At 35.6% G+C, this 15,643-nt stretch overlaps 1 protein-coding gene across 2 annotated transcripts in view; it reads right to left on the bottom strand.

The window, feature by feature from the left end:
* The window catches only part of LOC125402932 (UDP-glucuronosyltransferase 2B17-like), a 39,553-nt gene that overhangs the window by 9,553 nt on the left and 14,357 nt on the right, over positions 1-15,643 (bottom strand). Inside the window, exon 7 of one of the 2 annotated variants that reach the window (XM_087908916.1) lies at positions 7,155-9,451. The exons of the other annotated variant lie outside the window; for it this stretch is intronic. Within the exon in view, the coding sequence (XP_087765042.1) occupies positions 9,326-9,451 (126 nt within the window). The 3' untranslated portion in view covers positions 7,155-9,325. Of the gene's footprint in view, positions 1-7,154; positions 9,452-15,643 lie in introns of those variants that run through there. 2 annotated transcript variants of the gene reach the window in all.

Genomic DNA, 15,643 nt, shown 5'->3' with positions numbered 1-15,643 from the left:
CTCTAGTAAATGGAAATGGTTGATTGAGGTATGAAATGTTAATGCCACCATGTGCCCAATGAGACATTTACAGCCTGGTTTATCTAAAGGCAGCTATTGTTGGCCTTTAATAGTTTTGTGTTTTTATAATATAGTTTTTACTATACATATTAATCCCCATAATAAGGTACATTTTGGCTTTTCTGTTCTTTCATTTAACCATAAAGAAAAGGATCTCAGTTGTGATATTAATGGATTGTATTAAACCAAGATATGACAAAATCCACTATTATGTGTTACTACTATGAAGCAAATGATTTAGAGCCTGTGAGGGAGTCTTTCCCTTGAGTAGGCTTAGATTTATTAGGTTCAAACCTTGGACAAATTGCAAAGTTGCTTATTTAATATTGCAAAGTTGATCTGTCTGCCTGGTTTTCCCTTCATCCTTGAGTCCCTACCTGTAGGACCCTCTTGATTAACATACTCTGAGTGGTAACAGAAGAATTTTAATTATCTGATTAATAAATTAAAAAAGACATTTTTATATTGTGTAGTGTCATAGACACAAGCTCCCTATTTCTTCTTTGTGTGTTAGGACTTTCACTCTGACTGGTTAAGAGCAGAGTGGTGAGTTTCATCTTTTATGATGCAGACATCACTGTGAGGGAAGCACCCATCTCTATTTTCTTTGGATATTTCTCCTACATATACTGGCAGGTCAACCAAAGAAATAGTTTTTTTTCTTTTATTGCATTTTCTCTCAATTAGCCAAAAATGTACTTTGATTGACAGTTTGTGAGCCTAGGACTCCCTTCCTTACTTGAAAATTAGGATGCAAAGTCATGCTGCATTTCAAACTTTTTCAACACCTGTTAACTGGTATTCTGATAGAAATACTAAATACAAATTAGCTCACCCCTGAAAATCTAATGTTTGCAGTGACTTTAAGTAATCAACAAATAGAAAAACTGACTCTGAAGAATTTGGCTATGTCTACATACTCTTGATAGCAATGTCGTCATCATACTAGCATTTCAGAATGTTCCCACATTGATCACTGTGTTTATATCCAAGTCACTCTCAGTCAAAAATACCTTTCACCTTATTGAAACATCTGTTGTGAATATCTGTTTGATTAGGGAAATTAGAGTTTCCTTAAAACTCTACCTTTCACACAATCATTTCTATAATAAGATCTTTCAAAGATGTTCACAGACTTAGTATAGAGTCACCTCCCATGGAATGCTTTCCCTCACCTTTTGTGTAATCTGGGCAAGGGCCCATGGAATTGCATTGGCATTGTCTTCTGACATGTTGCTGATCATTGATCCCAGAGAAAACACCACGACACCATACTCACCAAAGATCTGGACAAAGTCGTCCATTTCCTGTGAAGAAAGTTGATGTAGATCGGCCTTCTGTTATTGTTATTTTCATTGGTTAATAAAGAAACTGCCTTGGCCCTTTGATAGGACAGAAAATTAGGTAGGCAGAGTAAACAGAACAGAATGCTAGGAAGAGGGCAACAAGGCAGACACCATGGAGCCAGCCACCTGGTCAGATATGCTGAATCTTTCCCAGTAAGCCACACCTTGTGGTGCTAATTAGAAATGGGTTAATCAAGATGTGAGAGTTAGCCAGTAACTAACTCCCTAAAGATAATGGGCCAGGCAGTGTTTAAATGAATACAATTTGTGTGTTGTTATTTCAGGGGCTAAGCCAGCCGTGCGGGTGCCCGGGCAGGATGAAAAGCAGGCCTACCTGCAACTCCTCACTACAGATGGTGCCCAGACGTGGATACCTGAATCCACAGAAAGCCTGAGAAAGTTTGGGAAAGAATAGAGTAAAGCATGTTTTCTTGGTGGCTGCAATTTCTCGGGTCTGCTCTGCTTGCTAGAGGCAAGTAAGCGGTCTCATCTAAGAGAGGCTTCCTGACTCAGCTTTAGCTGCAAAACCTTGCAGCTCTTTTAAGAGGTCCTGCCACAAAACACTTAAATGGTGTTGATGAAAGACTGAACGCATGCTTTTCAGTTTTCAGCCATAGCAGGAAAAAAGCTGCACTGTTTTAAAATGCAGGCTTTCTGGGCTGTCCTGCCAGGGCAAACTCTGACTCTTTCAGGCAGGCAGTTTGACTGAGTGTGGTCTGTGAGCAGAATGCTGCAGCTTGCTTGCTGGCAGGGACCTTGAACTGCCACAAAGTTGTGGCAATAAAATGACTCCAGCAGTACCTCTGCCATGAGGCTGAAAAGCTAAGGAATGGGCTGGATCCAGTCATGAAAGCCATGTCTTCATTCCTCCCCATAAAGACTCATATGATCAGAAAAAGAGAGATATACAGTAAAGAGAGATTCAAAGATGAAGAAAACCTCTAAAAAAAAAAAGAAAAAAAGAAAACCTCTAAATATTTTACAGTGTGTTAAAAATATATGCAGGCTAAAAGTTAAAGATCTTAAAGTAAAAAAGGAAGAAAGAAAGTAGTTGGGTGTGTTGGTACACACCTTTAACCCCAAAACTTGGGAGGCAGAGGTATACTGACCTCTGTGACTTCAAGGTGTGGTAGTACACACCTTTAAACCCAATGCCTGGGAGACAGAGACAGAAGGATCTCTGTGAGTTCAAGTTGTAGTGGCACATGCCTTTAATCCCAGCACTGGGAAGGCAGAGACAGACTGATCTCTGAGAGTCCAATGAGAGCCTGGTCTATAAAGTTATTCCTGGACAAAGATATACAGAGAACCTGTCTCAAAAAAGTAAATGTAGAAATAAAAGAAATAGAGGTTAAAATAAAGCCGCATAAAGATGGAAAATACACAGAGAATCTTGATACTGTATTATGCTCTCTTTGAGTTGTTTGAATGCTGAGGAAGGAGTAACAGGTGCTAAAAGATATGTGTTTATAAATGCTGCTAAACTAATCCAAGATAGATATGTTGAAAATACTTTGACTTCAAAATTTGGATCTAAGGTTGTGATGCTTTGGAAAAGTTCTTCTTTTGTTTTCACAGAGGATAAGACCTTGTGAATTGCTTCTATCCCAATATGGTATGATAGACCCTGTCCTCCTGAAGGTTGCTATGAACACCCTCAAGATATTACTTTGCTCAACTGCCAACTGAGGTGAATCTAGCACACAGCTTATACCATGAAAGACCTGATTAACAGTGCCCCTATACAGCAGGAAGAAATTTGGAGAGAAATAACTATGTCCAGATTCCCAAATATTGCTTAAAAATGTTCTTTTACATTTAAAGGGAGATAAGATATAGATACGAATAATTTGCATTGGTATGGATTTTAAGGTCAATTTTATTATATGTGTATGTCTTTCTGATCTTGATTAAGGTATTGTGATTATGTAGTTCACTTAAAAATGTAATGTATAATTAGGAAATATAGGTTGTTAATGGATAATCATCGATAATAGTCAAGTTTGTAGTAATGATAGTTTGATTTTCTATATGTGCATAGATATATTTCAGATAGGCATTCTTAATATACTTCAAAGACTACAGAAGATGGCATTTAATGTTTTAATAACTTAGGACTTTTCATGACAATGAGACACGTCTGCTCCTAATGGCACCAATCTACTTCAAGAGGAAGATGGACATCGAAGAGGCTCCTTATGGAGTGGGTTAGCCATTTGGGCAAGAAACTGCTCTTGCCTGGACTGTTGCATAAACTGGACACAAAGAACCCACAGAGAGAGGACTGCTGATCTTGCCTAAAGGTGAGATGGTCTTTCGGGGTTCCTGATTCATGAAAGAGTCTGTGAGACATTCTGCAGGACACAGCAGATAGTGACTGAACTGTCTTTGAATTTTGCTGCTTCATGAAAAGTCTGCTGGATACTATGGGCCTGAAGGCTGAAGATGGATGCCCCAACGGTACAAAAGAACTTTGGGTGACTGTACAGGTAGCGAGATGTCTCTGTCATTTCTAGAGATTGGAAGTTGTGTATTTCTTGTTTGCTTAGGTAATATATCCTTCTGGAGTCTTTGATGGAGTTGAAGAATGGTTGGTTATAGTTATAGTTTTCCTTAGTGATGATAAAAGATAAAATAGATATAAATATTGTGACTGTAATTCTTGCTTTATAACTGTTTTGCTATATGTAATTTTACTATGTTAAAATGAAAGTCTTTTTTTTGTATAAATAGAAAAAGGGGAAATGATGTAGATGGGCCTTCTGTTATGTGTTATTTTCATTGGTTAATAAAGAGACTGCCTTGGCCCTTTGATAGGACAGAAAATTAGGTAGGTGGGGTAAATAGAACAGAATGCTGGGACGAGGGCAACAAGGCAGACGCCACGGAGCCAGCCACCAGTTCAGACATGCTGAATCTTTCCCAATAAGCCACACCTCGTGGTGCTACACAGATTATTAGAAATGGGTTAATCAAGATGTGAGAGTTAGCCAGTAACTAACTCTCTAAAGATAATGGGCCAGGCAGTATTTAAATGAATACAATTTGTGTGTTGTTATTTCAGGGGCTAAGCTAGCTGTGCGGGAGCCGGGCGGGACAAAAAGCAGGCCTGCCCGCAACTCCTCACTACCGAAAGTTTATTTAATAAAAAAATACAGTTGTAGAATTATCATTTAGGAAACTTTTATGAAAAAAAAACTATGAGAATAAACATTGAAGTGTTTATAGGACTATATACTATAGTGGTGTTAAAGCATACAGAAGACAAGCATGGCAATATCAAAGACTTTGAACTTTGCAGGCATCCAATCAAACTATACTCACACATTGTACAATTGATATTTTAAATATTTTCCCCTGGCAATATTAAAACTCAGGGGTGCAAGCATATGAAGTATTCAAAAATTGTCGTTTCATTTGCACTTTCTTCCTACAGAAAGAGTGATATTTTTTCTTTGCTATTTTATTTTTCTCTTATAATGGGTGATTTAATAATATTAACTAGTGTTTGATGATATATTATTTATGTAATAGTATGTACGTATATGGTAGTTTTCACAAGCTTTCTACTATGATTAATAAAATGTTTTAATTCTTTGTGAAACAATCATAACTGAATGATAAACTTATAGTATGCAATAATTTTCTGATACTGTGTATGAATAGGATACTTTCAGAGTTGATATCCAAAATTTACTGGTTGGAGAGATATTATGTCCATGCTGTTTGTTCGGATATCAAACAATTACTTCGGACATATGTTCATCATAACTTTTGGTGATGAGCAGTTTATGATTGATGAATTTAACTGACTTAATTTCTCTGTCTTTTGTCATGTGCTTTTATTTGTGTGTACATGCGTTCACATGTGTGTTTGTGTATACATGTGTGTACATGTATGTGTGCTTGTGCGTGTTTGTGAACTTGTGTATGTGTGATTATGTGTCTGTGCCCCCTTGTGTGCTTATCTGTGTGGGTATGTATGTGTGTGTGTTAGGGTTGCTGGAAGGTGCCTTGCCTTTGTTTAGCTATCAACTCCCCACAGGGAGCAATGGCATCTGAGAAAAGGATATCCATCATGGATCTCTGTAGTTTTGTCATAAGTTGTTTGTTTGAAACTGTGTCTTTGCAAAGCCTTAGATAGCTATCAGAGTATTCATTAATCATGTTTTGTAGCAAAGGAGTGAAGGATAAACACAAATCTCTTGGTATCTCATAAGTCAGCACATTCACAAGTGTTGTGAAACCCTTGTCCAGATCATCTTTACTGATCGACGTAGGAAAAGTCTCAATCTTCAGACCAGGTGATTTTGGGGAAATCAAGAAAGATGGAAGCTGAAGGTCTCAGAACTGTCACTTCATGACCCCTTAGTACAAGTTCATTCAGTATTGTCTTTAGATTCATCCAATGACTGTATTCGAATGGCCATACCAACACCTTCCCACAGCTTCCACATGTTAAGTAGTAATTCATCTTCAGGAGCAACAGAACAGATATCCACTTCACAGGCATTCAGGGACATCAAATCTTCTGTTCACAATGTGTCCCCTCTGTCATCACTAATTTTTTTTATTTAAGAAGAAAAAGCCTTGAGTTAAAATATAATCGGAGTTGATCAAGGCAAATGCACTAAATGACTACATTGAACTTCTGATCTAATGGATATAGTAAAAGCAAATATAAATTATTCATATTTGCTTGTCAATGTTTAATGACAAATGTTTTGTAATGAAGCAAATTCAAAAGTCAGTGTCCTGTTTGCATAACTATTCTGTTTCTAAGATATTTGAATAGTAGCAAGAAGCGAGAGGTTAGTCAGAAATTTCTTCTCAACACAGAACCCAAGATGTAGTAATTGCACAGCTTATACGTATTTTATTGATATCATTTTTAAGAAGTTTTCATAATAATATTGATTAACATATTCTTATACATGTAATTTCTTAAATAACTTGGTAGTGCACCTAACAAACTCTACTAACTGAAGCCCTGGGAAGCAGATAGACAATAGCCTCCTCCTACACATGTCCCTAGGTAAACAGAAGACTAGCAATTGAGTTGTTAGAATCATAGTTGAATGATTTACCTGAGAAATATTATCTGCTAAGGCAGTCAGTTGGTTTTCTTACCTATCCACTGGTCTTTCATAAATCCAAGAAGTAGTTGAATAGCTTGTTATCAGAATCTAATTCACAAACACCCTGAGAAGTAGATGCATACATGCATCTCCATTCCCTCCTCTCAAGGAAACCTCATGACCACTATACCTGATGTCATCAATTTCTGTAAGATTGCACATTTAGATTCTGGAAACTGACATGATCTGCCTATACCTTCTTCTGTGCCCTGGTATTCTGCTGAGGCTATTAATTTTCAAAGCACTCTAGAGGCATCATTTGGAGAAAGTATTCAATAGTAAAAGCCAGTACTTCAATATATTGATAAAAATCACTCACCGAAATGAAATTTTGGAATTAGAGGTATATTTTGTCCCATGATTTGAAGCAGTAGTATTCATCATTGTAAGCAAGGCCTATAGAAGCTTATGAAAAGGGAACATGTGGCAGGAACATCCCCATATCATGGAGAACTGATAAGTTAATCCTTTCTGGAAATTCCCTTACAAATAGACCCAAATATTTCTTCCAAAAATGCTTTTACCAGTATATTTAACATCAACCCACAAGAATGAACAATAAAAGAGAAGAAAGGAGCAAAACAGATACACAAATGAGATACACAATTAATTAAATGAGAACAGAATTTCTTTAATTATAAGTAACAAGCTTGGCTTTTAACTGGTCAAATTCCTTAATTAAAATGTATGATCTATATAATTCAAACAAATATCTAAACATGGACTCTATGTATAAGAAATTTACTTCATAGGTAAAAAACACTTGTATGGAGAATTGGAAAAATCAATACAAAAAACAAACTATAACTAGTAGATACATTTACAAGTGTCAAAGAGAACTAAGTTATAGAGTATAAAATATGACCTCTAAGATCACTATATATTTACCAAGATATCAGTTTGACATTGGTCAATTGCTATTATACATACAAATCCAATGTGAAAGGGAGACTTTAACACAGGAGGACCTGGAGTTCTGAACACCTCACTTCAATGGGAAGATTACTCAGGCAAAAATTCAGTACTAGAATTTAGTACAGACTCAACTTGGTAAGCAGAAATTTTCATTCAATGGGTACAAGATGTACATTTCTCTCACCAGCATATGGCACACTGTCCTGGTTTACAATGAAGAGGACCACAGAAATTATTGATAAACTGATACAATTTAAAAGTATAATTTATGATCATAGTATAATAAATTTTTGATCATAGTATAATAAAACCACAATTCAAAATGAGAGACATTATACGTTGCACAAACACTGAATGTAAAGTCAGTATTTTGTATAATCAGTTGTCCAAGGGAAAAAATTAAAAGGAAATAAAACTGTGTCTTGGAATCAATGAAGAATGGAAGCACAGGGTACCAAATCCTGGGAGGTAGGGCAGAAGATGAAGGGGGAGTTTATCTGTCTACATAAAACTTGAAAATATTCAATAAACTCAAATGGCAATAGGGGCAGACACACATCAGACACAAAACAAGCAAGCTATGAAGTACAGAATATAGACACAATGAAAACATGAGGAGATATATGGAAAATTAAAATTTGGGCTTGCTCTTCTAAGAAAGAGAGATGAAATCTCTCTCTTTCTCTTTAATGTAATATCAACACAGGTATTATCTAGGTACTAGACTTATATCATTTGGAATGCTAACAAATACAGTTTTAAATCATATTATATGCCTTACTAATTTCTTTTTTTTTCAGTTCCAAAATTTTGTTTTGCTAAATATTGAAACCTATGAATTATATTTTCTTAGATGGCCTAATGCTGATCTTCATCCACAGGGAGCACCTTAATATGTATTTTACACTATTAAATAATTTATATAAAAATTTAAGACAAAACCTACTATTAGTATTTCTGAAACAATCTCTAGAAAGTAGTTTCATGCCCAATTTTAGGGATGCAGAGTTTTAAAAGGAAAAACCCACAATGGTACATCCACATTAGATCAGGGTCAGAATAACCTTGAAATGTGTTTCCTTGAAAAGCATGGTGGTTGTTTTTGTCATAATGTTTCAAATACCATTGAAATCAAAACTGTGTTGCAAGGGTTGCCATGACTGTTGGGAAAAGAAGTGATAAAACTGAGAGCTGTTTAAGAAAACACAAAATGGAGTTAGAACCGCTCTCTTTTTTTGATAGAGTTTGGTTCAGTGTAGTTTCAATCCTCTTCTCTCTACTTTGCTGCTTTAAAGAAAATCTTCCTTGTCACATTTTAACAGATAATGTTCTTGTTTTCTTTGACTGAAACTCCTTCCACTTTACTTAATTACAAAGTGATATGTCTGAAAATTCACACAAAAAGTGTTAGGCTTTCTAATTTTCTCTAGCAAACAGGTTGGTGTTTTAAAGATTGCCATTATGCTCAGGATTATTACATCAATAAATTAGTATGAAATATAATTATGTGAGAAAATAAAGATTCAAAATTATTAACTGTTTAACTTTTTTTTGTTTTGTTTTTTGAGGCAGGTTTTCTCTATAGCCTTGGTGCCTGTCCTGGAACTAGGTCTCGTAGACCTGGCTGGCCTCGAACTCACAGAGATCCGCCTGCCTCTGTCTCCTGAGAGCTGGGATTAAAGGTGTGAGCCACCACCATCCGACCTGTTTAACTTTTAAGCTGTAAAATATGTAGATAAACTAAGTAACCCAATACCTGTGAAGACAAGAAGGATAATCTTGCTGCACCGGATACACAGTGTCAGAATTGAAAAGAATAGTCTTGCCCATCATGGCCATAGATTATATCCAATGTTTTAAAGAGCCCTATTCTCTTTTTCTGTTTCCTGTGTTTACAAATAATTGGTCAACAGTCAAGCAGCATTTTACAGGAAGAAAAGCCATGGCTGACATACAGCCCAGTAGGAATCCAACCACATCTAGAGAGTACCACTGGTACCAGATGAGGTTAAAGGCAAGTGCTTTTAGGTGTTTGGTACACCTTTGTGGTACATGACAAAGTCCAGGGGATTCATGGGCTGGTCATGGTGAATGGTTGGTAATCACATCACATTTAGCTTTTTATAGCTAAAGGAAGATAAAATGAGCTGTTAAGGAGTTGAGTTTAATGAAGAATTTGTATTGACCACAAATTAGTGCCCATGGATCATAAATGCAGATGTGCAGTGATTGTTCATTTTGTAGATTCTTGATCTTTTCATAAATTTCTCCTTCTATTTTTAACTGTTAAATAGAAATAATAAAATAAAATTTTCCTCTATTTGTGTGATAATGTTTTTGACTCTTGGAATACTTTGAATTATTCTTACTGTTAACAAGAATTAGAGTAGATTTTTGCAATTGCTGTTCATGTTTTCCTTTATGTGTCTTTGTCAATGTTGAGACTACTTAACAGGGTTTCTCTGTGTATAAGGCCTAGCTGTTCTGAAACTTGCTCTGTAGAACAGGCTGTCTTTGAACTTGCAGAAATATGCCTGACTCTGTCTCTTGAGTGCTGGAATCAAAGACATATGCCACAATTGCCTGGTTACAATAATTTTTTTCTTTCTTTCTCTCTTTCTTTCTTTCTCTCCTTCCTTCCTTCTTTCTTTCCTTCCTTCCTTCCTTTCTTCTTTACCAATACACTTACATTTTTTTTAAATTTTTATGCATGAATAATAACAATTATTACTTAAATGTATAATATTGTTGATGAAAGAAGGACTATAATGAGGAAGCGTATTTAATTCAATGCACATTCTGAAGTATTTATGAAAGTAAATCATTATTGTGTAAGATATTAGCAATTGCTCAACAGTATGCCAAGTTCTTTCAATCAAGGTAGTTTTTAAAATATTGTGTAATTCTTCCAAACAAGGCAACTGCAAGTTAAAATCCAAGGTCATGCACTATTTATAAGTAGAATCTTCTTTTTAGGATACTATTAACTGAAAAATATCAAAAGCTCTATTTTTTAACCATGAATCAGCAATTGAATAAAAATATTGCCAAACACAAATTTGTAAGATTAAATATAATTAGAATTAGAGATTAATTTTATCTTACTGGTTAAGAGAAAGCCATTTTGAGGAGAATTATTTTAAAGTAAAAGAAAAATGTTGGCCATGCTCATTTGCTTCACTAAACTACAATTTCAACTAACAGTAAATATTTAACAAAACTGAATTTATTCCAAAATTAAACCTATTATCATTTTTGTTTTAGTAAAACAGCTTCAAGGTACTCTGGTTTGGGGTATTGGCACATGTTTTTTTATTCTAGTAGAATAAAAGAGGAGGATGTCAAGTTAAACTCAGACATTGTCTAAAACAAAAATAATGAGGAAACACGTTGATATTCCCTCACTGTCTAATTTAGCTCTTTGTACTTATCATTGATTCTTTGTTTAGGTTATTTGTTGCTCCCAGGAACTTCCAATGAGAAAATATATATAATAAAAAGTCTAGTGACAAAGCTCACTGACAGGATACTTGATCAGAATGCATGTATAAAGTCTTGGGTTCCAGACAACACAAATAAATGAATATATGTTTTTACTCACGAGTGATTGTTAATGACTCACTTCAGAACATTAAGCAAATCTGAGCTTGTCATTGTATGAAAATCTACTAAAAGAGCTGCTCCTTTGGCCACCATGTGAGCAATGTTATCATATTGTTCTGCAAACAGAAGGATGCCAACCATGGGGATCCCTTGATGAATTGACTCATAAATGCCATTGGCTATTGCAAAAGGAGCAGTGGACTGCTTCCCGCCTCCTGCACAGCTAGCTTTACCCAAAATAATTACAGGGAAATTGTATTCTTTTCAACACTGCCTGGCCCATTAGTTTCATCCTCTTATTGGCTAATTCTCACATATTGCTTTAGCCCATATTTAGCAATCTGTGTAGCACCACAAGGTGGTGTCTTACCGGGAAGATTCTAACCTACATCTGTCTTAGGCCAGAGCTACATCACATCTGCCTGCCTCTGCTTTCTTTCTCCCACAATTCTGTTCTGTCTTCCCCACCTACCTCTGTTCTGACCTATCAGGCCAAGCAGTTTTCTTTATTAATTAACCAATGAAAGCAACAGATAGATAGAAAACCCACCTACATCATTTCCCCTTTTTCTGTTTAAACAAAACAAGAAAGGATTTCACTTTAACATACTAAAATTACATATAACAAAACAGTTATCAAGCAAGAATTACAGTTATAATATTTATATCTACTTTATCTTTTATCATAACTAAGGAAAACAATAACTATCTATTCTTCAACTCCATCAAAGACTCCAGAAGGATATAATATTAATTAAGCAAACAAGAAATAAGCAACTTCCATACTCTAGAAATGACAGAGACATCTCGCTGCCTAGACAGTCACCCAAAGATCCTCTGTACCATTGCGGCATCCATCTTCGGCCTTCAGGCCCATAGTATCCAGCAGACATTTCCCTGAAGCAGGAAATTTCAAAGGCAGTTCAGTCACTATTAATTAATATAGTTTATATATATATATATATATATATATATATATATATATATATATACGTGTGTGTGTGTCTGTGTCTGTGTGTCTGTGTGTGTATTAATATAGTTTTTGTATGAGTATTTCCAGTCTGGGTGGCAGGGAAATGAATGAGCAATCTCTGCCCACAAGTTCTGGTATAGGTCAGGAAGTTGGAAACTAAATCCTAAAACATTAGACAAGTAAGCAGTTCAGTAAATCTAATACCAGAATGGGAACACAATCAGCCCTTACATGTACCTAACTTAAATTAAGCTTTCAGGTGATACAGACTGTCAAGATCTTGTTAGAAGTCACTAACTGGACAGAGGATCTTCAAGAATATTGAATAGTCAATACTTCACATATAAGAGCTAATAGAAAGAAACCCACTAAAATTATACTTTGTGGCTTGTGGGTGTCTGCAACAAGAGAAAGAGGGCAAGCTAGAGAAAAAGGGAGAAAGAGAGAGGAAGAAGAAGGGAGGAAGAAGCAAGTCTGAACATAATCCTAACTAGTGTTAAATTTTCAGCTCAGTTGAGTGAATTACCAGACAGGAAATTTATATATACATAAGAACATAAAAAAGGAATGGTTTTAATAAATTCTCAGGTTCACTTCTCATGTTTCTATATTGAATGATGCTGCTTGTTCATTTCCAGCCACCTAGATCTGAAATAATCATTCAGAAACCATATTATTTGCAGTACTGTTTGACCAATAGCTTAAGTGTCCTTTTTAGGTAGCTCATGTCTTAAATTAATCCATTTCTATTATTTTATACTTTACTACAAGGCTCATGGTTTACCACCAAAGTTTTGACACGTTTGTCTCTGGTTGCCGCTTCATGGCTTCTATCTGACTCTACCTTCTTTCTCCCAGCATTTCATTTAGATTTTCCATCCTACCTCTATTTTGCTGTGCTGTAGCCTCAAGACAGTTTCTTTATTTATTAACCAATAAAAGCAACACATATACAGAAGGACTTCCCATACCATTCCTGCAGTGTTACATTAATCCCACTTGATTTCTCAGATCTGTGAACTCTAATCAGGAACACATATCAATAAACACAGAGTTATGTTGCAGGTATTCAATCTTAGTACATCACTAGGATGGTAATCTAAAGGTTATTATCTATTAACATAACAAAATTTTCTCAGTTAGTTCTAGGCACATCATCTCAAAACATGTTTACTTTCAAAATCAATGTTAAAATACAATGTCCAATATTAAATCAAAACACTTCTCTCATCTACAATGTGCTTATTTCATTATAGCAGTCACAGATTGAGGTTTTATAATATACTCTCTTACAGTTTTCTAAAATATTATCTGTACTTTGGTACTGTAATAGATTTTATGACCAGCTTTGAATTTTGTTTTTTGCTTTTACTCTTTCTCTTACATCTTCCTGCTTTAGACAAAGATACATCTATCTTTTCCTATGAAGCTGATTTTTGATGCCTTAGTGGCATTTGGCTGCATAAGTACCTGAACTCAGAGTATATTCTGTTCACCTTACTCTCTGTATAGTTCTTTAAGAAGTATATGGACCTGAGCGTTCCAATATGCAAGCAGTACAAATATGGTCAGATTGTGGATCACTTGCTGTGCTCCTCCTGAGAGAGCTGCTTCTCAAGCTTTTGTGTTGAAGACTTTGAAACTAGACTCTGTTTGTGTCCTTAGCTTTAGTTACCATTGAACTTCCAGCACTGTTGCTAAGATCACACATTCCCCTTGTGCCCTCAGGGTCTTTCAGGACCCCCTTCCCCTGTGCTGGTCTCACACAGCTGAAGGACATCACCATGTCATGGGTCCAGACTATAGATAGTTTCCTAAGCATGCTCATGGGAGGAGATTCCCCAATGAAACCCTGCAATAGCATTTTCTGACTGGCAACTATTCCCTACTTGGTGAGGTGTCTGTCAAACTTCTATTAATATAATAATATAAGAAATGTTTATTATGAATAAACCACTTATATTCAAAAGACAATTCTTGTGTAGACACCCTAGTTGTCAAGCTACTCAGAGTATGCTGGCCATGTGCTCTACATCCTCCCTCTTCTTGGTTGCCTAATTCAAAATGGTACAGATGATAAAGTTTAATTTTGAGAGCAACATTCAAACTTTATCCAAACTTTGATCTTTGAGAAAATGCTAACTGGGGAAGTATTTTTGCCAGATAGTGCATTTCTGAATTAATAAAATATCGACCTTTCTTTGTCTCATTCAACATTTACATTTGAGATGGAGGATCAAGATCGTGGCAGGGGAACCCACAGAGAGAGCAGACCTGAGCTAATGGGAGCTCATGACTCTAGACGAACAGCCAGGGAGCCTTCATGGGACCTTCCCAGGTCCTCTGCAAATGGGTGACAGCTGTTTAGCTTGGTTTGTAAGGATATTTTCTCATGCTATAGGCTGATATTGTGTCTTATTAACTATGTCCTTTGCTATACAGAAGCGTTTCAGTTTTAGGAGATCTCATTGGTTAATTATTTCAATGTCTGTGCCACTAAGGCTGTGTTTGGGATGTATGCATTAAAACTTGAGTTTTGTGCATAGAGATAAATATAGATCTGTTTTCATTCTTCTACATGTTAATGTCTAATTAGGCCAGCATCATTATTTGAATATGCTTTCTTTTTTTTCATTTTCCTATCAACTAGGCAGACTTGCAACTTAAGAGAAGGATAGTTTACAAACTTTTAATTAGATATACAATGACTAAAGCATTAGTTATAATATTTTTATGGGAGATATTGAGCTACAGAGTAAAATTCTTAAAGGGAGCAATGAGCCAATTTCCAATAGATAGCTTGTAGAGGCTGCCAGACAGGTACTCAAGCAGATAGAGTTTAGATCAACAGGTAAAATATACAATAACCAGCAATTACAATATATTAATTATGATTCAGCTATGGCAAGTGTGTATATTAAGTACAAAACTTATTCTATGGAACTTTTTATAAAAACAAAACATTTTTTATGACTGCATCTTCCTGTTTTTGACAGGTAAGATAGGAACCCTGACTGCTCTTTGGACTGGAGAGGGAGGGGGTGGGCAGTGGGGAAGGGAGAGGGAAATGGGAGGTAGGGAGGAGGCAGAAATTTTTTTAATAATAAAAAAGATATTAAACTCTTAATTTAAAGCAGTAGTTTGTCTAATACATAAAAGCAGGATGAAATATAGGAGATAGTTTAGGAAAAATTGACTATAATCAATGTATTTTATGCTAAGAAATAGATTAATTAATAATTTTAAGATACTGATTCTTGGACAATTGTGTTTGCTCAGTTCAAAGGCCAGAGTATTAATCTTTTCCCGGATGATCGTTGCTGTGATTCACACAACTATATTTTGCTAATGTTACAGCTAAAGATCCTTTAAAGGATGTTATGCAAAAATTGTACATATGGCTCTTTTAGTGGGAGGACTGCATGTGTGGTTAATAATAAAAAGAAATTGTGAAGCATACCATGGCTCCTTGAAAACAACGTAAAAGGATAAAAGCTGCGGACAGATTTGCTGCAAACAGAGATGACATGATGGCACCAAGGTGACCTTGCTAAGGCAATGTTAAAAAGCCCTTGCAATGAATTTTAAAAAGACCCTATATTAATTTG

The sequence above is a fragment of the Myodes glareolus genome, chromosome 8, assembly GCF_982192425.1.
Source record: "Myodes glareolus chromosome 8, mMyoGla1.1, whole genome shotgun sequence".
In the NCBI taxonomy this organism is placed as follows: domain Eukaryota; kingdom Metazoa; phylum Chordata; class Mammalia; order Rodentia; family Cricetidae; genus Myodes; species Myodes glareolus.
Note: the sequence above shows the minus strand (reverse complement) of the source record. Positions and strands in the feature narration are given on the sequence as shown.